General features: G+C 49.3%; 5 protein-coding genes across 5 annotated transcripts; 2 read left to right on the top strand and 3 right to left on the bottom strand.

Moving 5' to 3' along the window:
* Nucleotides 1-952: 952 nt before the first annotated feature.
* Nucleotides 953-3,654, top strand: EDB93DRAFT_273695 (pyridoxal phosphate-dependent transferase). The gene is made up of 4 exons (XM_041455925.1): nt 953-1,624; nt 1,689-2,372; nt 2,424-3,283; nt 3,349-3,654. The coding sequence occupies exons 1-3, from the start codon at nt 1,106-1,108 to the stop codon at nt 3,243-3,245; spliced, it is 2,025 nt and encodes a 674-aa protein (XP_041312967.1). The 5' UTR covers nt 953-1,105; the 3' UTR covers nt 3,246-3,283; nt 3,349-3,654.
* A 73-nt stretch (nt 3,655-3,727) lies between these two features.
* EDB93DRAFT_1237442 (uncharacterized protein) lies at nt 3,728-5,697 on the top strand (the record flags this gene model as incomplete). Its single annotated transcript, XM_041451414.1, has 10 exons — nt 3,728-3,816; nt 3,879-4,098; nt 4,159-4,443; nt 4,502-4,743; nt 4,790-4,850; nt 4,900-5,045; nt 5,148-5,325; nt 5,378-5,505; nt 5,555-5,597; nt 5,650-5,697. 10 exons carry the CDS (start codon nt 3,728-3,730, stop codon nt 5,695-5,697), a joined length of 1,440 nt encoding a protein of 479 aa, XP_041312966.1.
* Nucleotides 5,698-6,396: 699 nt separating this feature from the next.
* Nucleotides 6,397-10,350, bottom strand: EDB93DRAFT_273725 (CHAT domain-containing protein). The gene is made up of 5 exons (XM_041455926.1): nt 10,126-10,350; nt 9,917-10,067; nt 9,719-9,858; nt 9,574-9,671; nt 6,397-9,517 (listed from the first exon to the last, which is right to left on the bottom strand). The coding sequence occupies exons 1-5, from the start codon at nt 10,163-10,165 to the stop codon at nt 6,560-6,562; spliced, it is 3,387 nt and encodes a 1,128-aa protein (XP_041312965.1). The 5' UTR covers nt 10,166-10,350; the 3' UTR covers nt 6,397-6,559.
* Nucleotides 10,351-10,932: 582 nt separating this feature from the next.
* Nucleotides 10,933-11,907, bottom strand: EDB93DRAFT_273581 (uncharacterized protein). The gene has a single exon (XM_041455924.1). The coding sequence runs from the start codon at nt 11,781-11,783 to the stop codon at nt 11,208-11,210; it is 576 nt and encodes a 191-aa protein (XP_041312964.1). The 5' UTR covers nt 11,784-11,907; the 3' UTR covers nt 10,933-11,207.
* On the bottom strand, nt 11,759-14,284 carry EDB93DRAFT_273560 (serine palmitoyltransferase 2). Its single transcript, XM_041455923.1, has 3 exons — nt 13,651-14,284; nt 12,903-13,586; nt 11,759-12,853 (listed from the first exon to the last, which is right to left on the bottom strand). The coding sequence occupies exons 1-3, from the start codon at nt 14,080-14,082 to the stop codon at nt 12,032-12,034; spliced, it is 1,938 nt and encodes a 645-aa protein (XP_041312963.1). The 5' UTR covers nt 14,083-14,284; the 3' UTR covers nt 11,759-12,031.
* Nucleotides 14,285-14,689: the final 405 nt, after the last annotated feature.

The following is a 14,689-nucleotide window of genomic DNA, read 5'->3' as shown; positions in this document are numbered from 1 at the left end:
CATATCGCCCTCTGGGCCTGTAGCTGGGATGTCAAGTGTGCTGCGCTGCACGTTGAACTGTCACAGAGGACAACTGACTAGCCTGAACATTAGTCTTCACAGGGAGGAGGCGCTACGTAGACCCTCTGGATATTCCGTTGTGTATATGGCGGAGAGAGGGACACTCAACACACGCGGCTTACCTGTTTTTTTTCTTCTAGCAACGATTATTACAAGCTATACGCGCCAGTGTGCAAGGTGAAAAGACTAAGTTTTGAGCGCTGTTGCAACGCAATGGACTCGCTTGCTGTCGGGTGATGAATGAGAACATTCCGAACGTGACGAGCCGAGGGAGGGTGGCATTGATGAGAAGGACCAGATGCAAAGCTTCAAATGCCTATCATCGATATTGAAAAGGTGGTCATAGCCATCGCTTCCCAAGTGCGCAAAGGATCTGTAACGTCGAGTTGTGAGCAGAGGAAGGAAGGGAATCAAAAGCAAAAGTTTGAAGTGCTGACTGACTTCAAGGCAAGACGGTATTGGCGATTGTCACCCTGAGAATCTCACTCTAGTCTCCCTCAGCTTAGTAGACATATATAGACGAAGGAAAATAGTCGTTCCAAATCATACACAAAAGGGTTCTCTTGCTCTCCCAAGCTAGTTCAAAAAGGAAGATAGCCGTTCCTTCTGGGATTTTGTGCGGACAGGAGGTGCTAAACTCGCTTGAATAATGACAAGCGTGTACATGGTGTTGAGCATCCTCCATGATGATAGATTTGACACGTGGTAGTATACCTGCCGCACTTGGGGTCAATTTCCTCCCTTGTCGATGGTGTAATGTCTAAATGGCACAATCGGAGGATTTGTCCTCTGTCATGATGCTCAAATAAACAGCCGACCTGACCGTCAAACAGAGGGAGATGGTGAATTAAGAATGTTCCCAAGAGTGAGTAAGATAACCGGAGTGCTACTAACTAAAGACCGGAAATCAGCGCTAGCGCTAGGGGCGGGGGGGCGTGTATATTTCTGACATAAGCAAAGTTTTTATAACATCCCTTTTCGAGGTCGTTATAAGTTACCCCGTTCCCCATCGTGCTCGTTCTGTGGTTTGACCAACACCAGAAAGATGCCTTCACCAATGGCGTTGAATCCGCCATCACGTTCTCCGTCTATCTTCAAAAAGAAAAAATCACTCAGCCAGTTGTCGTCAATGACGACCGCAGCGTCCTACCTTTCTGCTGTTCACCAAGCAGATACGCGCGCTCGCAGTCATGACAATTCTTCGGTCTCATCAACCCCTGCACTTTCACTATCATCTTCTGTCACGGCTTCATCAGAAGACACCATTCTCAACGAGGACGATGAGAATAATTGTCTCGCGTACCCCTTTACACCCCCAACCTCTGAACAGGTCTTCACCACCGTTCACACGGAGTTTGGTCACTGTGCAAACGAGGCATATCGTTGCGTCTCCAAGCATGACTACTCCAAACCTGTGCAAGAGCACACCATCGAGGAGCCTCCATATTATATCCTCCTCACCACCTATATTAGTTACCTCATTCTCCTCTGTTTTGGTCATATGCGTGACTTCTTCGGAAAACGTTTTACCAAGTCTTATTTCACCCACCTTATACCCCATGATGTATGTTGCAATCTTCTTTCCTCCTTAACCTTGTCCCCCATCACCTAATCCATTTTGTACCCAGGGTTACGCGCCATTGAACTCGGATTTCGATTCCTTTTACACCCGTCGGCTAAAGCGTCGCATGGATGACTGCTTTTCCCAGCCTGTCACCGGTGTTGCAGGACGCACTATTGTTATCCTCGACCGGTATTCCACGGACAACAATCACACTCAAATCCTCACTGGTGGCAAAACCCGTGCGCTGAACATTTCCTCGTATAACTATCTCGGTTTTGCCCAGGCCCGTGGCGGCTGTGCAGACGCAGTTGAGGAAAGCATCCGTCGGTATGGCGTTTCCACTTGCGGCACGCGTCTTGAGAGCGGAAGCAGCGAGCTTCATGTATCTGCCGAAGCCCTTGTTGCACGTTTTGTCGGCATGGAAGATGCATTGATCAGCTCGATGGGTTTCGCTACCAACTCTACTTTTATCCCCGCACTTGTGGGAAAGGGATCCCTCGTCATTTCCGATGAACTGAACCATGCTAGTATCCGCGTTGGTGTACGCCATAGTAATGCGCAGGTCAGGATGTTCAAACACAATGATATGTCAAGCCTCGAGTCCTTGTTACGCGAGGTGGTCAGCCAGGGTCAGCCCAAGACGCATCGTCCGTGGAAGAAGATTTTAGTCGTCGTGGAAGGTTTGTACTCCATGGAGGGCACTCTCGTGAACCTGCCTAGAATTGTCGAACTGAAGCAGAAGTACAAGGTTTGTACCACAGTTGGCGTGTTGTATTACGATGTTGATATTTCGTCCAAGTTCTTCCTCTTTGTTGATGAGGCACATTCAATCGGCGCGCTGGGTCCCCGTGGGCGCGGTGTCACAGATTACTTTAACATCCCTCCTTGTTCAATTGACGTCTTGATGGGCACTTTCACCAAGTCCTTTGGTGCTGCTGGTGGATACATCGCGGGGCCTAAAATCCTTATCGATACACTCCGGTTGCATGGTCACTCCGGGCCGTATGCAGAAGCTATGACGCCCCCCGTTCTCACTCAGGTCGTCTCGTCGATGGCTAGCATCATGGGCGTCGCTCCGTCATCACAATCAACCAAATCCGCACTCACGCTCAGCCCTGCTAGTTCCATCGTCACGCTAAGGGACGGTGCAGAGGAGCATCCAGGAATGGCACCTTCAAGCATGCTGCCGTCATGGATGAATCTCCATCCGGCTCTTGCAGACGGTTCTGAAGCTCGTATGCGTATCCGTCGTCTTGCCTTCAACTCGCGGTATCTCCACCAGGGCCTCAAGAAACTCGGTTTTATCACCTACGGACATCCATTCAGCCCGATTGTGCCCCTTCTCATTTTCAATCCGGGCAAGATGAGCATGTTCTCGCGCATGATGCGTTCGCGGAGCACGCCGATCGTTGTCGTTGTCGTGGCGTACCCTGCCACACCGCTTGTTACCAGTAGGGTACGGTTCTGTGTTAGCGCATCGCACACAAAGGAGGACATCGATATGGTGTTACGGGCGTGCGATGAGGTGGGCAGTATCCTGGACCTGAAGCATGGATTAGGCGAGCGGTGGGGGATCGACGAGGTCTGCAAGCGCGCAGTGGAGCTTGTACACTCTGTGTGAATGCCAGCACGACCGTCTCCCTTGCTGTTTCCCTCCATGTAAGTTATTGACGACGACTTGACTTCGTACCACAACGAAGTAATACAAGGTGATCCGTATACAGGTTAGATGACGAAAGCCACGAGAAAAATGACACATACATTAACGAGGATTCTGGATATTGGCTCTTTTCAGTACATACACTACCACACGACGACGACGTCCTTACTTGCGTCTTAGGCTGCCACTTCAGTTCAAAACACTTTATCCACCTTTTTCTTGCAGATATATTATTGGTCTCGCGTTTTATTGCTGATGGCGGTGGACATTCAGGAATGAGAAGAAGGTTGAGTGTGTGATGCTGGCGATGAGCCGGTAATAAATAGACGACTATATAGCGCCCGTGCCTTCGTAGATCCGGGCCGCAGTACAGCGATATAAGTAGGTTGCATCGGTCCAGTGACCTGCCTAGATCATACGGTATCTCTTCATCAGCAACGACAATGCCAGCTCCAGCAAGCTTCAGTAACTACATCGACACGCACGCAGATGCATTCATCAAGCGTTTGGGCGATGCCGTTGCTATTCAAAGGTAGGTACCGCAGTCGTATACAATCAACTTTCCAATTCAATTCAAGACTCCTATGCATACAGTATCAGTAGCGATGCTAATCGACGTCAGGACGTCATTGTGATGGGAAATTGGCTAAATGGCCAGTTAAATGACCTTGGCGTCGAGACTAAGCTCGTAGATCTCGGCACGCATGAGATGCAGGGGCAGACTCTGCAGCTCCCCCCGGCCATCATCGGACGCCTGGGGAGCGACCCTGCAAAGAAGACGGTGTTGATATATGGACACTATGATGTGCAGCCTGTGAGCCCTTTGTAGCGGTGTGTTGTGCTAAAGAGCGTGGTACTGAACAGCAGAAAACAGGCACTAAAGACGGACGGCTGGAACACGGATCCGTTCACGCTTGTGGTGGACAAGGATTCGGGTCGCTTGATTGGTCGTGGCTCGACAGATGATAAGGGCCCGATTTTGGGCTGGTTGAATGTCCTAGAGGCACACAAGAACCTAGGGATTGCGATGCCTGTGAATTTGCGAATTTGCTTTGAGGGCATGGAAGAGAATGGGAGTGAGGGGTTGGATGAATGCATCCAGGAGGAGGTGAAGAAGGGTAAGGATGGATGGTTTGACGGAATTGATTGCGTGTGCATCGTGCGTGATCGTCGCTTGCCAGTGTGGAGATATGCCATTGTGCTGACGCATGAGACAGAGTGACAATTACTGGTTGAACACCCGAACTCCTGCATTGACGTACGGGTTGCGTGGTATTGCGTATTTCAGCATCAAAATAACTGGGCCCGGTCAAGATCTTCATTCAGGGTTATTTGGGAGGACGGTGCACGAACCCATGACGGATTTGATCAAACTCATGAGCAAGCTTGTGGATCATAACGGAGACATTTTGATTCCTGGCATCGACGACATGGTCCCACCCCATGATGAGGAGGAATTGTGCGCGCTCAGACTTTTCGTTGGGATCTATACTTATTCCATGCAGGAAACTTTACCAGAAGATGGACTATACGACGGATGATATCGAAGAGGCTGCTGGTGGAAAGGCAAGTCACACTGCTTTTGTAATTGCTCACATCTGACTGAATTATAAAGGTGGCACTGTCATCAGAAAAGACTACCGTGCTAATGGGCCGGATGCGTCAGCCATCCCTTTCCCTGCACGGCATCGAGGGGGCATTCTCAGCGGTCGGTGCTAAAACTGTCATCCCTGCCAAAGTAGGCGGAAAGTTCAGTATTCGGTAACTCCATTCCTAACTTCATTAACTCCGCACGCTGATAGTGGCTCTTCGCTTCATTTCATTGTTTCCGGTATGACATCTACGCTCTACCGATCTTATCAGCCTCGTTCCCCCGCAAACTCCGGAGAAGATCATACCCCTTGTCAATGCATACCTCGAAGCCGAGTTTGCGAAGTTCAACAGCAAGAACAAGATGGAGGTAGAGTACCTACACGGCGGTAAACCTTGGGTTGCAGACGTCAGGCACTGGAACTTTGAAGCTGCAAAGAAGGCTATCGAGGTGCGTCCGAAACACCGATCCTCTTCCATGTGACAAACTAGAACTCGTTCAGGCTGTGTATAAGAAAACGCCAGATTACACGCGTGAGGGGGGCTCGATCCCGGTGACGCTGACATTTGCGGAGAGCCTGGGCGTAAACGTACTATTGCTGCCTACGGGCAGAGCAGATGACGGAGCTCAGTACGTGATTCTTTCATGGCCCCTATTTTCTCGTTGACATATTCCCCAGCTCGACCAACGAGAAGCTGGATCGAGCGAATTTCATTGAAGGGGTGAGTGGGTCAAATAGGAAGACGTCCGTGATAATTTATGGTCCGATTATAGACAAAGGTCCTGGGTACCTACTTGTACGAGGTTGGTGCTGCCGCATGACACGAGTAACAGAAGAAGCTCTACAATTGTTGTATTTGTTGAATTTATGCCGCGCATGGCTACCATCCCCGTCACGAAGATACATAGTAATTCTTGGTGCTATGACATGTGCGCAGATTTCCGATCATATCCATTCGTCTATATGTTCTCGAACATGGTCGTTGAACGCCCCGGCATGCTCCTAACTATTTCGTAAGTGTTGATATTTCATCGTTTATTTCTACTTCATAAATGATAGACCGATGAACGCTTATCGCTAATGCAACACCCTATGTAAGCATCTGTTCGAGACTGAAGAGATCTCTTCTAAAACCGTGACCAGCACTTCTACCCGCTTCTCCACCCGCCTCTGCTCCGCTCATCCCACAATGAATGAAGAAATACAGACCTGCGTGACACCAGACTGCTACAACAATCTACAACTGCATGCCGATATGAACAACCATCTATTTTAGTGACGTAGTAGGGTTTTTCGATGAGCCATCTCTTATGGTGATATCCATGTCTTTGCTTATACCCCAGTGAACCGCTCATCATTTTCGCCGGGCTAGTAGATAGTCCGGGATGATTATCTAGACCACTATTGGGAGAATGATGTAAAAATTCTTCGAATTATAGTTTATGGGGAACCCATTCGATATTCCCAGCTTCGACAGAAGACGTACTACTAGTACCGCAGACATCCAAATGTTTGTCAAGCAAATGACCAGACCAAGTACATAAGAACGAGAAAATGCTAAAGTAAGTACATAGATGACAAGGTTATCAAAAAAAGTCCCAATACAATGACAACTTGAAGTACGCCACAAATTGTTCTGGTAAATAATCCGACATCAACACCATCCCCCGAAAAGTCCTAGAACTACAGTCCAATATGAATGAAACCGATTCTCTGCTCAAGCGGCACTTTGTTCTTCACTGTGTAAGTAGCCTTATTGAGTGTCCAGGCCGCCTTCATACAGTCCATGGCACCCTCGTCCAAATCCTTGAACATGTTCTCGTAGAAAGCTTCAACGACATGTTTTGCAACAGCGTCATCGACCTCCCAAAGAGTGCCAACGACACTCTTGAACCCCGAAAACTGTACACCAGCTGCGAGATGAATGACTTCGCCCGGCGTCTTCTCATCGCCGCGGGCGGCATGACACCCCGACAAGAATGCGAATTCGGGTTGCGGTGCATCGTTTTCTGCAATATCGAGGAGCGTAAGAGGTTTATTTCTCATCGCGAAACGTGAGTTAGAGGGATGTTCATAATCCTGCTTGCCGTGGCAGGCGAGGTGCACCCAGGTGTTGCATCGCAAAGCTTCGAGTGCGCCAGCTTGTGTCGCTTCATTTCCAGAAAGGTGAGTGAACTTGACGGTGGGAGGAACATGTTTATGGACAAGCTCAAGTTCGCTGTCGATAGCAGCGAGGACTGTGCCTTGCCTTGCACCAGGCCGATCTTGTCCGATCGCCGCGAAGGAAGGAGTGACACGTGTCGTCGTCATCTGACGAGCTCTGATCAGAGCAGAAAGTGTTGGAGTGTAAGAGCAAATGTAGAGGTCCTCCAGGCATGGTTCCCGCCCAGAGCGATCTGCATTCATCCGAAATGGGTTAGCTGCGTGGAGAGGAATGGATGTAAAGGCTGCTGTTGGACATAACCAAATTCGGGAGCAACTTGGCAATTTAAGATCATGCTGTAGTACATTGACAATAGGTAGCATGATCTCGTCCCATATCGTCCGCAGCAGTGCTATCAGCGCTGTCCTCGGCTCCTGTGAGACCATGCGAGCCGTGTCCCGTATGACATTCGCGAAGTGCTTCTGGAGCATCTCCAGATCTGTGAGAGCAAGAGACGGGAAGGGAACGTGGTGGGGCTGCCCTGACGCTGGAACAATGATGGCATTACAGGAGTATTCGCTAGCAATGAGAATAATGACCGGGCCGCGGCACGCTGCCATTTGCAGATATTCATACGACGGCGGGAGCAGGAACCGCGAGAAACCTTGCAGATTGCGGATTTCAGCCACTACAGTGTCCCATTCCGTCGTAAGTCTCCTGTACTCCATTTCTGCCCGATCAGCAGCAGCCCGGTCCACATTGCCTGCGGAATTCTGAGCGTCAGATAGGTTCTTGCTGAGTTCCGAAAGTTTGTGAGCTAGTGGGATATTGATGGACTTGAGATCGTCCAGCGAAGTCCTGAGTCGGGAGGCCAGTGACCATTGCTGGTCGCGACCCTGCTCCTCAAGTTCAACCCCTCGTTGCAGGTCATTGCGACGAATAGCGCATGATGTTGCATTCATTGGTAGGGATTGTGCACCATCAATGGCGATTACAGCATTGCGACTTGAGATAATCGAGGATTGCGTCACGTAGTTGTCGAAAAGGTCTAAGCATGTTTGGTATGCTTCAAGGGCAGATTCGTGTTTATGGACTTCTGATTGGCGAGCCCATTGGACAGCCTCCTTAATGCGTTCTGGGAATCCCTGAGTAGGGTGATTTGAAGCTAACCTGAAGTTCTCCATTGCGAGTGACAAATCAACAGCGTTAGGTAGGACCCGATAACGAGACAGATAGGCCTCCTTGAGCCATTTGTAGCTGAAATAACGATCTGGGTGCAGTGGTGGCAAAGCCACCAACGAATCTTGGCAGAGACCAATGGCCTCCTCAACATCTTTGTTCTTCCGTGTTTGTGCAAAACGAGAGCAGAGTGCCATGCTCAAATTGAATAGGTTTCTATGGCGCTCCGGATGATCATCCTGCTGTAGCAACAGAAGCGATTTGCGGCATAGATCGATGGCCTCATCAAGGTCATCGCTAGCATGCAATTTATCATATCTAGTTATGAGCGCGGCGGCAAGGTTGTTGAGCCTAGTGTCGCGATTTGGGCGGCCAGGTGAGCATGACGCCAGTGCCTTGCGAAAGAGGCCGGTAGCTCTATTTATGTCATCAATGTTATTGCATTCATTGAAACGGGTGAGGAGGGCGCGCCCCAGGCCGTCCAATGACGCATCGTGATGTTCGTGCCCAACAGAGCGCAAAGGCAGCGCTTCTTCATAGAGAGAAATGACCTCATCGAGGTCATGAGATCCCCCATGGTGATCGAAGCGGCTACGGATGGACACGGCCAAATTAATCAAGTAGGTAATACGGTTGGGATTTTCCTCGGGGCACTTAGAAACAACTTCGCGACCAAGTTGTATGTTCCGATCTAGATCATCAATGCCGCATTGTCGAAAGCGTGCCTTCACTGCCTTGGCAAGCTTGTCGATGGCGCTGGAATTGTGTTGATTTCCCGGAGGACATAATGTGAGCACGATTCGTCGAAGGTGGATGTCTTCATCGGATGCATCTGTAGGAAGACTGTTGCACGCGCGTACCACATAATCGACACCATTTTTGCCGACCGCGATACTACGAAGATGGGTGCCTTCAGAACAGAGGGACAGTAGCTCATGACAGAGTTGGGCAGCTTTGAAGATATCAACGGAGATAGCATGATAGCTGAAGCGCCAAATCAATGCTTCGGCGAGATAATAGAGAGAAAGGGGACGATCGGGGTGGTCTCGCGGGCGCAGTGCAAGGGCATCGCATAACAGAGTGGTAGTAATGTAGATGCCTTGAAGATCCTTACGGATATATCCTTGAAGGCGGGCCCACGCAAGGTTGGTGAGAGCCGCTGCATGGTCTGGGTGATCGACCGGACACTGATCCAGAACTAACTCAAAATAGTTCATGGCATCATCCAAGATATGGACTCCGCCCCTGCCTCTCATGTAGTCGCATAATCTCATGTGGCCCACATCTGTGTCTCGAGCAATCTTGCAGTCATCGATGGACTAGAATTTGTATTCCGTCAGCAAAAGCCAACAGCACGAAGGCTTATATCGCTCACATCAAACAGTACACTGCCATCATTTGGACGAGAAATTATAGAAGCAACTCTCACCGCAAGAGAAGGGCAGACACCCCGAATAGGTGGAAATGACAGGTCTGCGACTAGTGAGGAGACGTAGATGAGAGTGAAGCAGATCACTCACCGAAAGGCTCGTTACCGCGATCGAGCAACCCTTCCCACGACATTTCAAACTTTCCAATCAGTTCCCCACGACCTAGCATTCGGCCGAGCTCAAAAGATGCCCGAATCTCCACCGATAACTTAGGTGATACATCTGGTGTTCTGCAAGCCAATAATGAGCACCAGAATCGCGTCTACAAGTACATGTAGAAAGCTTTACAAGGTCACAGTATCGCCCCACACCACAAAACTGTCGGATGATAACACTCCGATAGCTGATTTCCAGCATCTTTTCGAGTCAATATTGACAGACACGTAGATACCTGCTGGTGTCCGCCCAGAGGGGACATTGATCTTCTTCCCACCAATGACTGTAAACAGAACGTGAGGGTCATGAAAACAATACTGAGGGGGTACGGAGAGACAGACCTTTGAGTATGATAGATTGGCCTTCCCAGCCACTGGCCATGATGACAAGAAATGTCAAAGAGGGGATAGGCTAAGTGTTTGGTGGGTAGAACGAACAGTAGGATAAGACGATATGAGGTTTATGTATGGAGTCAAGGCGATAGAGAGCCGAGGGAATTCGAGTGGTGCTACACGTGTACACCGATTGTTGTTCGGTACCATAGACGCTGGCCCTCGTCCTAGACCAAAATATACAGGCTAACGGCAACGACGTGTGTCAATGAAGTGGACGTAAGTCAATGTCAAGGTCAGTCACGTCAGCGAAGTAACCTGAGCATACCAAGGCCGGAGGCTGCTGATCAGCACTAACAGGAGGCTGGAGCGGACATGTGAGTCTCGAAATTTTCTGTGATAGGCTCCTTGCCACCAAGTTATTCATAACTGGTATCGTCCCGAGTCGAAGAACTCATCTGGCACGGTACGACACAAAATGAAGAATCCATTGTATTTTGTAGTGCAAACATACGAACCACAGTTGAAGGCAATACCAAGCGCATATAAGAGCTGATCCATTTTATATGAGTTCGACTGATACAACGAGCGGATGATCGCGAGAGTGAGATGCGATTGTGCGAGTCCAGCCAGAATGCCAGACAGTGAAAGAACCTATAATGCACTATGCGGCAGAAAATGCAACAAAAGATGAAAGTGTGACTGAGAGAAGAAAGGCCTGCAGGCTGCATTTGAAGCATGAAGTCTCGGAGTCAGAGGTCATGCTTATTACCAAATTTAGCCAGTTACACCCGTTCATGATAGCAGTCGGGTCTACAAACGTTCTCAGAATGAAGGCAGACTTGATATAAACAATTATCAAAGTTATTTTACAGCACCGCCTACTACGTATGTGCCAATATCTGGTGCAGCCGTCTTGCTGATATATTTGTATTCAGCCATGCCGGGCTCAATTCTGAGCAATACGACGACTTGGCTCAGTGAATTGCGATTGACTGTCCGTGGAGGTGGAGCTGTATGAAAAGTTGTATGATCAAGATATTTATGTTATGGCAGACGACGTCTGGTATGTACGATGTCGGAAACTTCTTTTAGAGAAAAGAACTGCATATTTCCATACAATTGCTTTCAGGATTCAGCGATGGGCTTTCACGTCGTCCTACGCCGTGATTGCATGGTTCGATGCAGGTGAAGTGTGCTATCTCCCTCCCAATTCCGATCATCGGAACCCTCCTTTCAATTATTGACCTGCTGTCTTCGAATACTATCGACGGGAAGTGGGTGCATGCGATGTTGATCCTGGGTGTGTGCATGTCCTTGAAGGTTTTTTGGCTATCAATGCTCCATAAGTCGAGGTAGTCGTTGTCTTGTAACTCCTGAGACGAGTTGTAAGCGTGGATGGCAAAGGTCGACAGGAGTGTTAGTGCTAGATGTGTTCCCAGGTTTTCATTGACTAAACACTGGATCCAGTATATATTGGACACCAATGAGTTACGCCTTCTGAGATATGGCTTTTGTGCTGGCATAACGACGAGTAGTTCCACCGATGACAACGTCGAGGTCGAGGTTACGAACCTTAAGCTTCTGACCAGTGAGCACCTCGTGCTTTCTGTGTCTGATGCACTGTCAAGCATGCTGAACTGAATGGTGAAAAATGAGAGTCGCATTTTTATTATGGCCTGCGATTAAAAAACTTGTTTTCGAAAAGCTGTGAGTATTGTCAGGAATTATAAATCTCTATTTTGTCGTTGTACAAGTAAACGTCGTGGCAACTTGGTTGTATTAATGCGGTATCTCACTGAAATTGAACGATAAGTGCAGTGATTTGTAAATGCTCCGCTCAAATGTTAGCTGACACGGAGCAACAGATAGAGAAAGGGCGAGCAGACACCTGATGACACAGTCATGCAGGCGTTCACACAGAGTGCACAAGCTCCACTGCGCGCTCACATACTTCATCAATTCCCCACCGCTCGCATGAGCCATGTTTCATGTCTAAAATGCTGCCCACCTCGTCGCATGCCCGCAACACGGTATCGATATCCTCCTTCGTGTGCGACGCGCTAGGACAGAGCCGTGCACGACCCATGAAAAGCGAAGTGGCGGGGTACGCCACGACAGCGACAGCGATTGGTATGGGGCGCGCACGCATCATACGCACGAACATAGGCAATTTTCCGGGGCTAAAGATAAGCAGAGGAACAATCGGGCTGGAAGGATGTCCGGAGACAATGAAGCCAAGTTTTGTAAGGCCCGAATGAAGATAGCGGCAGTTGAAGGCAAGACGGCGCATACGCGTGCGAGCTTCAGATCCGTCCGCGAGAGACGGAGGAAGATTCATCCACATCGGCAGCATGCTTGCAGGCACCATTCCCAGGAGCTCCTCTGCACTTTCCTTCGGCGCGACGAGCGAGTTACCAAGGCTGGGAAAAGGAGTGGATTTGGTTGGTTGTTGTGCCGGACTCACACCCATAATGCTGGCCATAGACACAACAACCTGTGCGATCACGGATGGCGCTATGGCTTCCGCATACGGACCAGAGTGACTGCGAAGGCGGAGAGCATCAATCAGAGATTTTGGCCCAGAGATGTATCCTCCAGCAGCACCGAAACCCTTGCTAAACGTGCCCATCAGAACATCAATCGAACCAGGAGGGATGTTAAAGTAGTCTGTCACACCCCGCCCCCGAGAACCGAGCGAACCAATCGAGTGCGCCTCATCAATGTAGAGGTAGAACTTCAATGAAAACTAAACAGCGTGTCACAACAGCAATTGCATTACATACTTTGTACTTCTGCTTGAGCTCAACAATCCTAGGGAGGTTCACGAGCGTCCCCTCCATGGAGTACAAACCCTCAACAATGACCAGAATCTTCTTCCACGCACGATGCGTCTTGGGCTGGCCTTGGCTTATCACCTCACGCAGCAGAGACTCGAGGCTTGACATATTATTGTGCTTGAATATCCTGACTTCTGCACCACTCTGTCGTATTCCAACCCGCATACTAGTGTGATTCAGCTCGTCGGAAATGATCAAGGACCCCTTCTCCACGAGTTCAGGGATGAAAGTGGAGTTGGTGGCGAAGCCTATAGAACAAATCAATGCGTCTTCCGTACCCAAAAAATGTGCAATAAGGGCTTCCGCAGACGCATGAAGATCGTTGCTTCCAGTGTCAAGATGTGTGCCGCAGCTGGAGACGCCGTATCTGCGGACACTTTCCTCGACTGCATCTGCCCAGCTGCCGCGGCCTTGAGAAAAAGCAAGGTAGTTGTACGATGAGATGTTCAACATGCGTGTCATACCACCGGTGTAGATCTGGGTATGGTTGTAATCGGGGGAGTAACGGTCGAGGACAAGAAAAGTGCGGCCAGGGACACCTGTGATAGGCTGGTTGTAACAGTCATCCATGCGACGCTTGACCCGTCGAAGGAAGATGGAATCGAAATCCGAGTTTAACGGCGCGTAACCCTGTATATGGAACGAAATGAATTAGATGTAACAAACAAGGTTGAGGACAGAAGATGCCACATACATTATGGGGCATAAAGTAGGTGAAATGAGACTTGGCGAAACGCTTTCCAAAGAAGTCGCGCGAATGAGCCAACACGTAGAGAATGAGGGTGCTTAGGTATATAGTGAAGTAAATATAGAATGGGGGCTTCTCAACGGCGTGCTCCTGGAATGGCTTAGTGTAGTCATGCTTAGAGACGTAACGATAGGCCTCATTCGCACAGTGACCGAACTCTGTGTGAGGGGTAGTGAAGACCTGCTTGGACGCGGGCGGCATATGAGGGTTCACGAGACAGTCATTGTCATCATCTTCATCGAGGGTGGTGTCTTCGGATGGAGTCGTACTGACAGAGGAGGAAAGGGAAAGTGCGGGGGTTGGTGCCGCATGGGTGGGAGCGCGAAAATTTGCTAGTGCTTGTTGAACAGCAGAAAGGTACGGCACTGCCTTCACCATCGATGACAACTGGCTGAGTGATTCTTTCTCCTTGAGGAAGGGTGTGGCGGATTCAATGGAATAAGAGACAACAGTTTCTCCAGCTTGTCCTGTTCAAGGGGGGGGCGTCTGACAAGCTTCGGAGATGAAGTGACAGGAAAACAGGAATGCGATAACAACTTGCTCGTTTTATCATGTCTGGGCAAGCTTTCATCCGCAACCAACATATAATGAGTTGGTGCAATCATAATGCTTGACCAACACCGGTAGAATAATTGACGACATGGGGTAACTTGGACCATAGGGGGGGTTAGAAAATATCTTACCTCTCTGAGTTTAGCTGCCACGTAGGGTCAATGCCGATGATGATGACATGTGTACGAACCGCTGCAGGAAACAATATGGCAACTGTGACTGTCATATGCCAATTTCTTTTGACCGCACATAATAATGCTTCGTTCGTATGCGAGATGAAAATACTAAGCTCTGATGCGTCAACTTGGTCTACCGCCGACAACTGGAAGATTGGAGCTGCCTCGTGTTAATTGGAGTAGCATTCCGACGAAAAGAGCGGCGACGACAATATGGCGATCCAATGGCAAAAATGGTTCTATGGGTGTCAGAACGA

Source organism: Suillus bovinus, assembly GCF_016758785.1.
Source record: "Suillus bovinus strain UH-Sbo-P2 chromosome Unknown EDB93scaffold_2, whole genome shotgun sequence".
Lineage (NCBI taxonomy): Eukaryota > Fungi > Basidiomycota > Agaricomycetes > Boletales > Suillaceae > Suillus > Suillus bovinus.
This window is presented reverse-complemented; position numbering and strand designations above follow the sequence as displayed.